Source organism: Sciurus vulgaris (genome assembly GCF_902686455.1).
Source record: "Sciurus vulgaris genome assembly, chromosome: 10".
NCBI classification, from domain to species: Eukaryota; Metazoa; Chordata; class Mammalia; order Rodentia; family Sciuridae; genus Sciurus; species Sciurus vulgaris.
Genome location: NC_136470.1, coordinates 141387071 through 141403217, shown reverse-complemented (window position 1 = coordinate 141403217; position 16147 = coordinate 141387071). Strand labels below are relative to the sequence as shown.

Genomic DNA, 16147 nt, shown 5'->3' with positions numbered 1-16147 from the left:
GGCAGGCAGGGTTCCAACACCATGGACACCAACAGCCTCTGTCATGGCCCCAGCGTGGGGACCCCTCGCAGGAACCTGAGGTGCTGGGGCTGCGAGCTTTCAGGGCACGGCCTGGACTAACGGGGTTAGACAGGAATCTGTGGGACTGTGTCCTGCCTTCATAGATGTGTTAGGTGGTCAAGAAATGCACCGCACCAAGAGTCAGAAAGGATCGACATTTTTGAGACAGAGACAATATTGAGGGGCATTTACTGTGCTCAGCACTTTCTGTATATTAAATTCTCTTGACTGTCTTATAAAATAGGTAATATTATCTCAGATTTAGAGATAAAGAACCAAAAGTTCAGAGAGGTTAAGTCATTTGCTCAGTCACACAGCTCGCGAGCAGGAAGGTGCAGACTTTAACCCAGCCTGTTCAGGCTCTGCACCTGCGCTGTGCAGGCATGGATTGCAGACAGGCAACCTCGCAGCCCTGGGTCCTTGGCAACTCATTTAAGCTCTCTGACCTTCTCCCAAATAGGGTGACAAATCTGAAATCTGTTACCTGTGAGGTCCTGGTGCTCTTGTACCTCAAACACAGTTACTCCCATTTCATAAGATGAGGAAAGAAGTAGTTGAAAATAACCAGTAGAACTTATGTGTCTGCTTCCTAAAAGTTAATGATAAATTCTTGAAGTATCAGCATTAGTTCTGTTTTATTAAGAATCTACAGATTCTTAATAAAAGTGTAAAAGGTCATTTTTTTCTTTTTATCCTATGATATTTGAAAATAAAGAGAAGACCTCTAGCATTTAGTTATCCAGACTTAAAAAATAATAGCATTTCTGGTTTCTTGGTGTTACTTTTATCTAGTATTACTTGGCTGCACACTGTCTGGTGCAAAGCAGTTGAATGAGCGATTGCTGCATGGGTTAGCCACCGCCTGCGTCTGGCTCAGGACTGGAGAACCTGGTGGCTTCCTCTGGCTCATCCCAGGAGGGTGTCTTCAGAAGCTCTGCTCGTTCTTGTTCTCAGCTTTCTGCGTTGCCCTCTGGGGTCAGTGTAAGCCGTGGCTGAGGAGCTGGAGGGAGGCCGTGGGTCTGCTCACTGGTGAGCAGCCTCCTCTGTCCTCTTGGGCTCCCAGGGCTTAGCCATAGGCCCCATAATTTTGGATGACAGCTGTCCCCAAGTGCACACACCTGGCTCCTTAGACACGTATCTCGAGCAGAAATCCCCGTGCGTGTCATGAATTTGAGATGTGTCGCGGAGAGCAGCTCAGTCACCAGCCTCAGCTTCAGTTTCAGGAGCACCTTTGGCTCCTGTCACCTGACTCTGCTGTCCTGTCCTGTCCCAGGCACGCGCTGGCATCTGCAGAGTGCTTTGAAGCTGTCGTTTGTCCAACCTGCAGCAACTCCTCCAGTTCTTCAGTTGTTTTTGGGGGGCTTTACGTCCCAGTTGATGCTTCTGGGGTTTGAGATGGGGCCTCTTCATCCAGGGTGTTTCTGGTGAGGTGTTCCTGCCTCTGTCACCCTCAGGGGGTGCCTGAGGTTGGTGCAGGTGCTGTGGCCTGGGCGGGCTGAGGTGAGCCTTCTGTATTTAAAGGGTCTCAGTAAAACTGGGCCGAAGAGCAGAGTGGCCCTGAGAATGGAAGGTCCTCATTCTCGCTGTGTGGCCCAGGCGGCCAGGAGTGGGGTTCAGGGCCCACTGACTGTCCACTCCAGTCTCAGGCCGCCTTCCCAGAAGGGGAGACGGTTGCATTGGTGAGTGTGCTGTTTTTGGCTCCTCCCATTAGCTTTGGGCACTGTTTATGTTCAAGATAACGGTTCACTGACACTCAGGACAGCCCTGGACACAGGGAGGTGCTTCCCTCCGCCTCCCCCTCTCTCCTACACACACACAATCTAGAAAAGCCTGACTGGTGAAATTGGTGTTCCATAAGTCTCAAGTAATGCTGATGTTATGTTACCTGTCACCCCTTCATTTTATTACACATTTTAAGCAGCGTTTTCAAAATGAAGGTTGTCTCACATAGTGTTTTGAAATAATCCCTGTGATAGCTGCAGCGTTACAACATCATCACTACGGAAACTTAGGCAGTTTAGGATTAAAAATTGCAAAACACAAAACACATTAAATTTCCAAATAGTCATGGTCATGAAAGTGACCATTGAGGTGAAGAGAGGAAATATAAATCTTTTTTCTTTTTTCCTTACACTCAGGTGTCTGTTCTTGAAAATATTTAATGTGTTTGCTAGTTAATTTCTGTGGCAAAACAAAGCATTTAGCAAATTCACTCCAATATGTGTTCAGCAATAATCGTAGCGGCCTTGTAGAGATGCCAGTCACAGCAGATACATACGTGTATGTATTTATACATACATGTGTATGATGCACAAGGCGCAAGGCAAGGGGTTGCTGCCCGGGAGTCTGCAGTCTAGTTAGAGCGGTGGTCTTCCTTACACCCGGGCGTGGGTGGAGAAGTGCTGCTCTCAGGGGCTGAGGCATTTGGGGAACAGAAGGTAGGGAAAGCCCCTACATGTGGTGTAGGCAGATCAGGAAGAGTCCTGATTCTTGAAGCATGATTCAGAACTAGCCAGGTGGGTCGGGCAGCAGTAGCAGTAACGTGGAGAGAAACCATGTTGGGAGACGAGGACCCCAGGGAACACGTCTCCTGGGAGACCTTAGGTAGAAGCAGGGAAGGGAACCTGTGTCTGTGGAAAGCCACAGAGCACGTGGGCTTGGGATCTCCCAGGAACCTTCGAACCCTGCCTCCTCCTTGGTCCACTCGGGATTCAGAGGAGGAGTGGCCCAGGCCTTCACAGACTGCCATCCAGGGATGGAAGGGGACCTGGTCCATTATGTGACAGCCGCTGACTCCAGAACCACTGGAATCAGACACACCCTCCAACTGAGGCCTTCCAGTCACTCGTTTGTGACTCTGGACACGTGAGCTTGGTGAGCGGTACCCACCTGATGGCACAGTGATCCACTCGCTCTTCCACCCAGCAGGTGTTCCTTCAGCAAATGTCTATTCCGTACCTGGGATGTGCCCGTCCTGGGGAGTTAGCTGAGACTACACAGTCCCCTCTCGTACCTCCACCCCACCCGTCAGTCAATGGAAAAGCAAAAAGGAGAAAAAATGTGCCCAAGCTGTGTGATGAGGATTGAATACACTGCCACAGGTAGAGCCCTCAGCCAATGCTGACACAGGACACATAGGGAATTACTAACAATAATCGCGTTTGCTTAGTTAACTAGGTTTATAATGTGAAGTTGAATAAGGTTTTATTTATAACGGAGCTCGACTTAATGGAAGCATAATGCCTAATTTAAAACAAACAAGTGATTAACCCATAAATGGCCAAAATTAGTAAACTTGCCATTTGTTTCTCTCTGCGGAGGGTGTTCACGGGAAAAGGCAGTCGTAAGCCCCCTTCCAGTGCCTTCTGGGAACGAAGACAACTGAACCATTATCACAAGGGTATCAGATACACCAATTTCAACACTTCCGTGTTGTCCTCGGGGGTACTGTAGAGAAAATAGGTGCCACCTGATGCTCCTGGGCCTGGGCGCCGGTTCCTGCTGACGCCTCTGCGGGACAGCTGTGGCAGAGCGTCAGTGCAGAAGCAGCTGGCTCTCCTCCCTGAGGGCTTCCTCCGGGGTGGCTGGGACCCCTCCACGAGGTGCTTGCTGAGCAACACCTGTTCCCTATAACAAAAGCCAGGTAGCAAATTTGCAAAAATTGAAAAGAATGGAAGGAATGTGGTACTTTTTTTTAATGGCAGCTTTTGCAATCAAGTTCCAAAATGCAGAGCTCTTGCGACTGGTGGTCCTTCAGTAAACAGCTCTACTTAACCTTAGAGGGAGCAATTTGAGATAATGCCTATTGAATAGTTGATGTTTCTGGTTGTTAAAAGCTGCTACAGACTTTATTTGGGGACACTGTCATTAAAATCTTCAGATTCGAATTTGTTCTGCTGAAACAATTCAGGAAATCAATTCACGTGACAGTATATAGAAGCAATTCAGATGTGAGATTGTTGCCAGTTAATAGGATCAGTATTTTCATATAATAAAAGTGTTGTCTATTATGTGCAGCAGCTGCATCATATGTTTGTAGATTTTCACTTTATTTTGTTTAGTGAGATTTAACAAAGCTGAATTTTATTGGCCCGCTGGTATTTTGTGAAATGAGAGTGCTTTTTCCTTCCCAAATAAATTTGTACATTTGACCTGTGCCTTTAAGTAATTGTATTAGATTGTGTGCAGTGACATGAACATCTCAATAACTCCCTGGAATAAATATTCCAACGTGTGCTATCTGTAAATAGTGCGAATTCATAGCAGCCAGATGCAAAGGGGAGTGACACTAAGTAGCTCCTTCCTCTTACTATGAACTAGCCTTTTTCTGAGCTGCTTCTTACAGTTCTGAAACATCTACTACAGAAATTAGACTGCTGCTCTGGCTGGGTTTCATGACTGCATCTGACAGTGCTAACAGTGCACATGTCACACGGAGGGACGTTCTTAAATAGAAACTCAGTTTCAGCAGGAATTCACTGCGCAGGCCGATCCAGTCCCGCTGCTGCCTCTGCAGCCAGTAGAGAGGAGCAGCGTGAAGCCGCTGCAGCCAGGTCAGGCGCCGTGGAGGGGGATGGCCCGCCCCTCCCTGGGCTGCTGGCTGTCTGATGCCCTTCCCTGCAGGGAGCCCCTCTCGGCAGGGATGGGCCAGGATTGCAGGTGTCCTGTAGGCACCAGGCCTCACCAGGCAGACCAGCCAGCCACACCACTCACGCATTCAGAGGCCTAAGTATGTTAACCTGAAGGTTGTGACAGTCTATGGTGTGTTGCTTCTTCTCCCCAGTGACTCAAACTGTGCATTGAATATCCTTTTTGTCACATTATTCTTACTAAAAATGTGTACACTAATTGTGAGGTTTTGTCCCGAAGCAGTTTGTGAAGCCAAGAGAATAGTGTCAGCCTTGGCACAGGGGGTTTTTGCTGGATGTGCTGCTGCGAGGACTGTCCTGGGGGCTGCAGGAGCCTACCCGTGTGCCAGGGCTCTGTCGCTGCAGGCAAACGCAGCTGCTGCTTCCCTGGCGGAAGTAAGGCGATGCCAGAGCACAGGTAGTCTTCAGGGAGCTTTGGGTCTGAGCCTCGTGCAATGTGGGTACATCCTAGAAAAGTAAAGTGGCTCCAGCCATTAGCTACTGGGGGGCTCCTGCCACCCAGGGCATCTCCAGACGTCGCTGGGCATCCCCGGAGAAGCATCAGCCCCCTGCTGAAAACTGCTGACCCTCGGCGAAAGGGAACCCTGGGTTCTTATTTTCACTCTTCTGCATATGGGATGAATGACAGCCAGGCTGGAAAAAGGAAGTGTTTTGTTTTCTAACAAATTTCTTTTGTGCTATGAGAATTACTTTTGTAATTCGACACCATATACTGCACAAAGCTGTAATCCAAAACTCTCTTTTGAGTATTACATATACTCTGGCATCACGTCACTTCTCATGCAGATCAGAGGGAAGAATTAGCTACGTGAGATGTAATCTAATACAACCTGATGGCCACTTTCATTCCAAGAATGTACTATGATACTGTTCCTTTTCATCAGGTAAAGAAAATAGCATCACTAAAAATTACCTTAAAGAACAGGATCCATTTCGTCCATGGGTTTTTGTGTTTGAGAGACAAACATTAATTATACAGAGCATTAAACTTTACGAATCGGAACTACTGAAAGTGTTCCGTCAATCAAGGGCGAATGGTTAGACCAGACCTAAGGTAAACAGTTCAGTTCTGTGCAGGAACAGATGTGTTTGATGATAGTGCAAATCTGCATATCAGCAGATGGAAACAATCCTCCTGCGTCTGACAGAAGTCGTACCTTGATCCTTGTAGCATTTCCATAGAGGCATTTTCTTTCAGACGTCACATTTCAGACTCTTTTCTCCCTAGTGAGATAAATTTGTTGTCGAATGTCTCACAGGGATGTGACAGGCTGGCAGGACACTTGCCCTGACCTCAGGAAAACCCACATCCAGGAAATGTCCATGTACCCTCTCCTCCACTCTGAAGGCCAAGCTCCCGGCACCTGTCACAGCCCAGAGACTCATGTACAGTTTACACTGCCATGAGACTCCTAAGCCCCCCGGGACTTCTCTGTTTATTCCAGATAATAGGACACTTAACACCTGTTACCACTTATAAATGGGTCTTTCAGGCTCACCTAACATTGCAGTTATGAAATGTGTGTTTCTTAGGTTTCTAGGATTAAATCAGAACAAAGATGGAGATAAGGGACCTCAAGAAGTATTTGCATTGAATAGTTGATCTGATCTATTCCTTAAAGGAAATCCCAAGTATTGTGGACCCCAGACTTCAAAATCCCTGTGAACGACTTAATGGATTTTACCTATTATATTTTAGGGGAAAAAAATACATTAGTTTGATGAATATTTATTTAACAGAGTATTATTCTCCTAAATGAGAGTAAACAAGCACAGGATTTAAAGGGAAGGGGGGAGGAAGGAGGAATGGAGTAGGGATAGAGGGATGAATGGAAGGATGGGTGAAAAGATGAAGGATAGCAGGTTGAACTGTTGCTCACGCGTGTTGAACTTGGCTTTCTGTTTTACTTTTCAGCCAATGTTTTCAGTTGCACCCAGCTTAGCCACCAATGCATCAGCAGCCTTTAATCCCTACCTGGGACCTGTGTCTCCCAGCCTGGTTCCAGCAGAGATCTTGCCAACGGCACCCATGTTGGTTACTGGGAATCCTGGAGTGCCGGTGCCTGCCGCTGCGGCGGCTGCCGCACAGAAGCTGATGCGGACGGACAGACTGGAGGTAGGCACGGGTTGTCAGTGTCTCGTGGTTTCCATCCTAGTGTGTGAACTCTGTCCCCAGCCCAGAAGGTGAGAACAAAGAAACAATCAGAACCAGCACTTGGTTTAGTGTTCGTAGCATTTTACAAGAAAATAGGCCTGTTGGATTTGATGAGGCGGTGGCGGGAGAGACAGGAGAGCGTAGAAGTGGCGGCGCGCAGGGTGCGCCTGTCACCCCACCGCGGGGCAGTTCCCTGCCATTCAGATCGCTGGCGACGATACCCTTGCCTCCAAGAGTTAGAAAAGTGTCTGGCACAGAGCGGGTATTTCCTGAACGTCGCTACCGACCCAGCCATCAAAGCCAGCAAATCGAACCAGTCCCCAAAACCCCGTTCTCCTGAAAACGTAACAGGCATTCCTGTTAAAACATTCTGAAATCTGGCATTGCGAGTTTCTTCCTGAGCCGCACATTTTGGTTGAAACCCCAAAGCATCCTTGTGAAACGTGCTCTTCTCAGAGTATTTCCAATAGGAAATTGCTCGGCTCTGAGTCCTGCTGTCAAGGATGGTCAGATGCACGTGCTGTGCTGATGCTACATGAGAAAGAAATTGAAGTGATAAATCTTGCTCTGCGTGGTTGCTCAGTTTCAGCATGGCTGAATTAATGGGTTTGGTAAACTACAGATATAGTTTGGGAAAATGGTAGTATTAATTAAAGATGCAGACTGGCATCAAACGGCCTTTCCCCCTTTCTCCGTGGGGGCAGGACCTAGGACCCAGAGGTCCCGCAGGTATGACCCCCCGAGGAGGCGGCTGTCTGCGAGAGTGGCTTGTCAGTCTGCAGGAACTTAGCTAGAAAGCACCAGGATCTGACTTTTTAACTTTTGTCTCCTTCCTTGAAGAGGGTCTCGGCTTCCAGCACGTTGAACCATGCACTCGACAGGCGCCCCCACTGTGCACCTCAGAGCAGGCTTAGGAGGAGTGCGCTGTGGCCGCCGTGGCTTACGAGGCAGTGAGGGGAAGAAGTGGCAGCAGCTTGTCCTTGCTAGAGGGACGCACCTGGGCTTTCAGGTGGTTTGTCATTCCCACTCGTACGGAACGAGCAGCTCACTAACTAATTCTGTTTGCAAATGAATTGGGACAAAATGTAATGCATTTTAAATATTTCAGAACACTGGGTGCTCATCCTTCGAAGCAGCTGTGTTTCCCCTGACCTTTCTAAAGCAAAGTGTGCACTCTGCACAATTGTTGATCGGTTAAAGGGGGCTGGTGAACATCAGTGAGTTAATTATCCGTAAGTGATGATACGTAAGAAACTGAGCCAGTGCAGCGGGCAGGAGGCTGGGCCACGTGGGCAGAGCTCTTGCACGGCCGACCCTCCCTCAGCCGTGGGCAGTCTGCCCTGTTGCCTCGGGTGGTGTGGGGCGGGAAGGGAGACCTGGTGCTCACCGGTGTCTTGCTGTGGCCGTGACAAAAGCCTTCTGCTGCATCGGCTGCCAGTTCCCTGTGGCCCAAGTGCCCCTTTCCTCAGTCCTCGATGGTAGCACAGTGTCCTGTGTGACTTTGTCCACAGGATCAGAGTCAGTGTCACTGTCCCCGCCCACCAGGACGCTGAGTGTGACAGGGAGGGTTTCTTCGTGCTGCGCCATGCTGTCCTAGACAGTGGCTTCAGGTCATCTCCCTGGCTGCTGCTGACACTGCCGGTGGAGGGTAGGGGTCAGGCAGGGGAGGCGGCAGTCCTTTACTCTTGGGCCCTGCATTCGGTTATGGGCTTGAGACCTGTACTCTATTCTAATACATATTTTAAACTTCGTGTTTTGTCTAGGTGAAAATGGTCTACATCATTTAGGACATTACCTAATTCTTGTCACTCTTTTCTCTTTTTACTACACTGCTGTTACACAGTAGAGAAATTTAAAATACTTCGGATTCTTACATGATTACTTAGAAGAACTGACATGTTTACGAGACCCAATGCCATGCTACAAAAAAAAAAAAAAAATCTTATATTGGAAAACAGAAAACTAAGCATTAATGCTTCTGGTATTCTGAGATTGTTAGTTAGATGAGCTTGGGCTGAGATTCTCAAAACCTCCAGGATTCATATTCCTCACATGTAAAAAGAGGGGCTTGTACCCCCTGATCTTAAAGTCACCTCCAGTTAGAACACTCTGTGGACATTTAGGCCATTTTCTTGCTTGTAGCACCAGCTGCAATGTATTAAAACTTGTACTGGAAAATGTGTACACATACACATATGTATCACATATGCCTGACTTGAGCTAGCCATCTGTCTGTCTGTCTATCCGTCTATCTTCCTTTCCTCTTTATTATTTCAAAAAGACTTTGTATCCATGTACTTCCTATATTCTAAACTTCAGACTTTGTAGTTCTCTCTGAAGACAGTTAATCTCTTAAATGTCAAATCACTGAAATGTGGCTTTTAAAATTCCATCTGTGACCTTGTGATGCCTTTCTATAATCTCCTAGCAAGTTCACCTCAGTGATTATCTTAGGGAATCACTACGATCGGTAGCTACTAGAAAAGACTGGGTCTCTAGGTCCTGCCGATGCTTCATGCCAAAGAGTTGGTCATCAGGGCAGTCTGGGCTTGACCTACTTGTGAGAAATACAGTAAGTTTTAGGGTGCCAAAGGATGGTGTGCGCTTCGACCCCGCAGCATCCAGTGGAGAACCGCGGGGCATCCTTCTAGTGAGAGCCTCCGAGGACCAGCTGTGCGGCCTCCGCCACTGTCCGTTACCAGCCTTTGTGAGAGGGCCACAGGCGAACAGTGCTAGCTCCTGCTGCTGTGCATCCCTGGGTGCCTGAAGGAGGAAGGGGTCCTGCAGCCCATCAGCCCTCAGTCCGTCTCGGACAGATAGGTGCCTTTGTTCAGAGCGCACGGTGGCCCACCAGGTCACCAAACAGAAATCTTAACTTGAAGAGAAACTTTCAACACATGCGAAGGTCCTCCAGGAAGCACGTCCACGATTTGCACATCCCAGCCGACCACCTGGCGTCCTGCTCATGCTCCTGGGCCCAGTGCTCCGGCTCCCAGGCTCCAGGGAGATTGGAACCACTTAGGGTGGTTGCTGAAGTCACCCTAAGGGCCTCCTCCGAGGCTTCTTCCGTAGGTCTGCCCTGCCGCTTGGGACGCTGTTCATTTTTTGCACAGATCAGCTAGTGTCTGCGGCAGGCTGGCTCTGGAGGGGCCAGTGAACAGTTTGCTTCACATACAGTTACCGTGACACACCCGAGACAGGAGGTGTGCTACACACTGCTGAACTGCAGAGGACGCGCACATCTAGGTAGACTGATGATTATCGGAGTAAACCGTGTCCACGGCAGTGGTCAGCCAACCCAGTGGCCACAGACTCCAAGCGCTTAGGAAGACCTTAGATGGCTCATGAGTCAGCTACTTCTTTTTCACGTCAAGGGTCTTCACGAGAAAAAGCCATTAGCTGTTCCAAGAAGCGGGCAAACCTCTTGGGTTCTCCTGTTTTCAGTTGAAGTTCCTTGTTATCAAGTAAATTCTCCTCACGTTGCCACACTAGACTCCGTGATCAGGACCAGCTGGACTCAGGCCTGTGGCTCCTGTGCACTGCCACCGCACGTTGGCCAGAGGAGTCCCCGGGCCTGCGTGGGCAGACGGTGAGGTGATGCTCACCACACAGGATGGGGCGTTTCAAGCTGAAGAGCTGTGGGGGCGGCCCAGTCGGAGCTCGCCGGGGTCCAGTGGATTCAGCATGAAGGGAAGCATGGAAGACTGGAAAAGCAGAAGCTTCCCGTAATACAGGGAGGCTTATTGGCAGGATTGCCTTGCTTTTCTATTTTTGTAGGAAACGCTTGGCTACTGCTTATGTAATATTTCAATTTCCCAAGAAAATTACTGTGAACTCTTACAAGTTTTGCGCACAGGAGTCGGAGTCGATTTAGAAAATACAGTAAAAGTAGCCCTGGAGGTGAGCGTTCCTGCACCCAGGGGCTGGTTAGGGTTGGCCTCTTCCCGTCCCGGAGGGTTTGCAGAATTCTTTCTCTCAGGAATGACTGAACCCCTGGAGGTAGGTTTAGTGATTCTTCTATTGGTCATTCCTGCATATTAACATTTGATTATCTTCATGAAGTCAAATTTGCACAAAACGTGTGTGTGTGTATATATATATATGCGTATGTGTATATGTATGTATATACATATATGTGTATATGTTTGTATATATATGTATATGTGTGCATATATATGTATATATCAAACATGTAAAATATAAATCACACTATACTGAAGCAAGTTGTCTTCTCTGGCGTAAATAATAATTATAGGGTCCACTTTTAGATTTCAAAGAAAACTTCCCTTTGATCTTAACAGAAATCCTAAGAGAAAGTTAAAGTAGGTAGCTTTATTGAAGGGGAAAAAAATTGGTCAGATTTGTATGATTATGTACTGACCAAAACTAGAATCACATCATTAGAGACTTAGAAACTTTATTGTACAGTAAATTAAATGCAGTCACTTCCACGAATCACCAGAATTTTAAAACGTGGAGATTTTAATCTTTTTTAAATTGAAAGCACAAAGTTTTTGTACTACAGTTTGAACTCATCACCATAAATGCTGTAGACACTGATAAAATCATTGGTTATCCTGTATTACTTTTTAAAGTGTCATGTTGGCTCAAGCTTAATTGAAAATGAAGGTCATGGTGCTAATTGCTGAACATGTATGTATGTGTCTTTCAGTAAGTCCCTAATACTGATATTTAGTTTAAATTGACTGTCCCAAATATTAAAATAGACTGAGTCCCTGTTACCTATTATAATTAGGTCTCTGTTTCTGTTTTGTGATATTATTCTTCAAAAATGGCTGAGTTGATTACACAAATATGGTGAACACAAGGAATATTGCTTCCAAGGGATCTCTTCAGAAAAGAAAAAAAAAAAATGCAGTTGTCAGTCCAGTTTAGAATTAACCCAAACATTGACATTAGTTTCCTTAGACCCAAGCACCTCACTTGCGGAATTTAATACACCTTATATTATAAAACCTATTGTTATTTTGACCATTTTGAAACATGTTTGTCATACTTAAAAAGAGAGATCAAATAACAGAACTGTCTATTGTAATGGAACTTGTGTGGTGTGTTATAAGGTAAGAATGCTTTATCTTCTGCAATGATCATGACCTTTTAAAATTGGCCTTAATAGTGTTCTCATTTTGAAGATTCCATAGCTGGCAAAGTGACAGAACTGGAACCCAAGATCTCTGACTCCAAGCTATCTTCTCTCTACTGTATCACTGCTATTTATTTAACAAAAAGAGATTTATTTGTTTTTTAAATAGACTCTTTAGAGTTTATAATTATTCCATAGATGTTTTAGGACTTAAATGTTTTTAGAGAATGTCTTTATTGGAATACTGATTTTTACTTGAAAAGCAACCTCTTACACATTTTCTGTTGAACTCAATAAACCTGCCTGATGTATAAAATAAATCCTGTCTAAATGCCAGTTGAGTAAAAGACTCAATATTCTTTTTGATTGAGTCACATTTTATGCTTATCTAAATATATCTGATTGCTTTAATTCAGATTTGAAACCATTTATAAGACTTAGAAAATGCTTTTATTTTTTGACTCACCAAGGCCATTTTTGCATATTCATCCTTAGAAAATGATTAGAAATTCCTTTATCAGGAATGTATTCTTTGTGATATTATTTGTAGGATGGAAATATTGGAAATAATCCCGGCCTCCTCTGAGTTACCTATGTTGTGCAGACTATTGGATGGTCACTCCAGACCACTTAGCAGAATGATTAAATGCTCATGCCATAAAGGGCCACCAAGCAGTAACTATACCCTAATTACACTCTTGAAAAATGTGTGCGTGTGGAAGAATGGGTAGGAAGACAGGGGAAGGAAAGAACCATACCATTAGGATTTTTAGACGTGCTCTACCTTCTCTGTTTCAGACTCCCCGTGTGGTAGATCTCATCATCTTTTATCCTGCTTTGAATTACGAGGTTAAGTTTGTTAAAATCAATTTTCAGTCATGTATTGCTAATGCAGTTCTACATCTGAAAGATTTCTTCGGGCTTCGGCGCAGTTTACAGTTTTCTTGAATTTATCAGAGAAAACAGGCCAATCCCTGTTCATCAGTCAAGGGATGGAGTCCGTTGTCGATGGAGACTGGAGGACAGTGTGCTCTGGAAGCTCTGGGAAGCCCGAATCTCTGAGGACGGGACAGCAGTGCAGACGTGGGCTGGCCGCCGGAGCCCCTCCTGTCCGTCTGTCCTGCAGCTCCCGCGGGCGCAAGTTTTCACAGGAGGTTCCTGTTTCTTCTTTATGTTTCTCAGAGGCATAGGTAATGTGAGAATAACAATTTTGATATGTTTCTTCTGTCCCATGTCTTATGTCAGGAGGAAATCAAACAAAAAATTAAAATATTAAACAGTTGAAAACCATTGACTTTGAACCCTCACAAGAGGCTGACTTTGGGAAATGCTCTAAAGTAATCGCTAATGATCAACTGTTTAATTATTTTCTAATTCATTCCTCTACGTAGCCCACAGAGGAGTGAAGAGTATGAATTCTAGTAAGCCAGTCCTAAGCCTATAGAAATGACACGCAAAGAACTTACACAGACGGACTCTTGATCTTTCTTGTCAGTGTGCACAGAGCTAGTTAAACTGAAAGCCAGAGCGTTAGTTCCTCTGCTGCCGGTTCCTCTTGGAGCAGCTCAGGAAGGTGGGGATTACTCAGAACTAAGGTCAGTGGGGAAAGGTCGCAGCTCACCTAGTCCAGGTTCCCTGTTGGCTGAGGCCTCATTGGCATGGACTTGCTAAACAGAGAAGGAGGCTTTGTGTTATGCTGTGGCATTTGCTCAGCGTGAACTTGGTATTTGGGCGTCAGCTTCTTGTTCTCATTGAGCCTAGGTGTGCCTGTCTCCCGGCTCTGGTTAGGTGCTGGGAATCTGTTTCAGGAAGCGCTGCTGCCAATTCTGAGGCTCTCTCTGCCAGAGAGGACCATTGTGCTGCAGAACAGCTTGGTCGCTTTTGCTTTTTAAATTATGAACTTCCTGGTTATGCTTTTATCCCCTCCAATTCAATAAAATAAATACAGTACTAAAGTTGCTCTCTTATAACTTCCTGCATCCTCTCTACTCTCAGTGCCTCTCAGGAGTGTCTGTCTGGCACATGGTAGTAAATTATTCAATAAATTTTGAAAAATTAAATAAATCGAATGAGGTGATGAATGGATTTGGCCGGGGGGCTGTGCTTGTGGAACATAAGCCTCAGCCACCTGTCCTTACCAGGTGCGTGGGTGTCATTTCTGATGTTCTTAGGATGAGCATGGGGCAAGAGGCGGAGTCCTTCCTAAGAAGCAGTTTCCTCTGTAATAAGATTCGAATGTCATGGGGGAAGCAGCAGATTTCAAGGCAATCATTTCATTGATGAAAGTCCAAGAAAACCTTTACTTTTTAAATCGTCACAAGGTTAGCTTGTCTTTCTTGCTTGACTCCAAAATAAAGTGTGTGGACCGCATTGTGCGCTCTGTGGAAGATCCTTAAAGCATAGAGCTGTCTCCTTGGAAGTGTGTGTTTTCAAAGCTTTGCAAATTTGAAATAAGAGCATGGAAATAGTGCAGGGCTTTCTGTGAGTGAGACGGCCCCCTTGTGGTGAAAGTATCAAACTGTCCCCAATGAAGGTGGCAGACTAAGGAGTCGGGCTCTAGCAGACCAATGAGAAATGATCCATTTTCACCTTTTCCATGGGTTCTGCATGGCGAAATGAATAGATCTAAAACAAGCAGGTGATAACAACACCAAGGATCTGTCCATATGCTTTACATAGCTCCCAAGAGAAGCCCTGGTGATTCCCAAAGTTCCCACCTACCATTCCCTGAGCTAAGTATTACCATCTTCTGTCACTGTACTATTTATAAACCACAAAGTCAGCAGGATGCACTGCCTCGGTTAACCCATACACAGGCCCGAATCAGGGTCCGCCAGTTGTCCTGCCACCGTCCTGTCTGCGGCTGCCAGACTCTGGCGTCGTCTCAGTCTTGCATTGTTTTATGACCTTGACGCTTTGAAGGGCACCTGGTGGTTATTTTGTAAAATGTCCTGCACACAGTTTGTCCGGTGTTTCCAGCTGGGGTTTTCACTTTGTGAAGCTGTGTCCCTCTCACCCTCAGATGTGTGATGGTGTCCTCAGGTGGTATCTGCCACGCTGCGTAAGGTCCCTCTGTTTCCCTTGGTGATTAATAAGAATATCCACATGATGAGATGAATGCTTTGCCGTGTTGAATCATGAACACTTGTCATTTCTCAGGGCGTTTCTCCTAATTTGCAGAATACACTAGGCACCACTGAGGTCACTTTGCTGCATTGTCTGCAGTCACCTTTGCCTGTCACTCATGCCTCTAGTCACCCCTTTTGACGGCGGCGGCACAGGCTCTGCCAGGCCCTGCTCGTCGGTGTTGACTGAACCGTGTGCTTCCTGCCCCCCAGGTGTGTCGAGAGTACCAGCGTGGCAACTGCAACCGAGGGGAGAACGACTGCCGGTTCGCCCACCCTGCCGACAGTACGATGATTGACACCAACGACAACACGGTCACCGTCTGTATGGATTACATCAAAGGGCGATGCTCGCGGGAAAAGTGCAAATACTTTCACCCTCCTGCCCATCTGCAAGCCAAGATCAAGGCTGCCCAATACCAGGTCAACCAGGCTGCAGCGGCACAGGCCGCGGCGACCGCAGCGGCCATGGTGAGTGGGGCAGCGGCTCTCCCCGCGGGCGTTCGGGAGCTGACCACAGGCTGTTCATTTATTAACCTTTTCCTTTTTGAATCTTTGCTGAAGATATGTTTGTTCAGGTATCCCAGACAATACATAAAGAAGTACCGCTCGCAGAAGGGAGGCTAGCCCTCAGCGGGTCGGGATTGCTCCTACTCTTGGCCCAGCTCTCAGTGTCTGTCGTACTCTGGACTTAGGGTTTCTGGAACCCCCGCTTTGTAGAGAACCACCTGTCTCCTCTGTAATTGAACGACCCAGCCGTTTGCGGTCTGACTCTGTGTGCCGTCCGATCAGCCACTTCCCTTGGTGTCTTCTTTTGCACACCAAACCTCCATTTTACGTATTATCTTGCTTTTGACACAACAAAATCTGGAACCATTCAGGAGAACTGCGTCCGCAAAATCGTTTTCAGCCTTAGCTGCAGGATTTGGAATAGCGCGCTCTCTAGATGGCCAGAAATGATATTGTGGCATAACCGTAATTACAAAGCTGCAGACTCTTGACTATGCCATCACACAGACAGGGGCATGCAGTGCTCAGGCGTTAGAGAACCGAT

The 16147-nt window shown here is 46.6% G+C and overlaps 1 protein-coding gene across 21 annotated transcripts in view; it reads left to right on the top strand.

Moving 5' to 3' along the window:
• MBNL1 (muscleblind like splicing regulator 1) overlaps positions 1–16147 on the top strand; it is a 218705-nt gene that overhangs the window by 184887 nt on the left and 17671 nt on the right. For all 21 annotated transcript variants that reach the window (XM_079100951.1, XM_079100950.1, XM_079100948.1 and 18 more), the window contains 2 exons: positions 6625–6825; positions 15307–15564. In XM_079100951.1, the coding sequence (XP_078957077.1) occupies positions 6625–6825; positions 15307–15564 (459 nt within the window). The remainder of the gene's footprint in view (positions 1–6624; positions 6826–15306; positions 15565–16147) is intronic.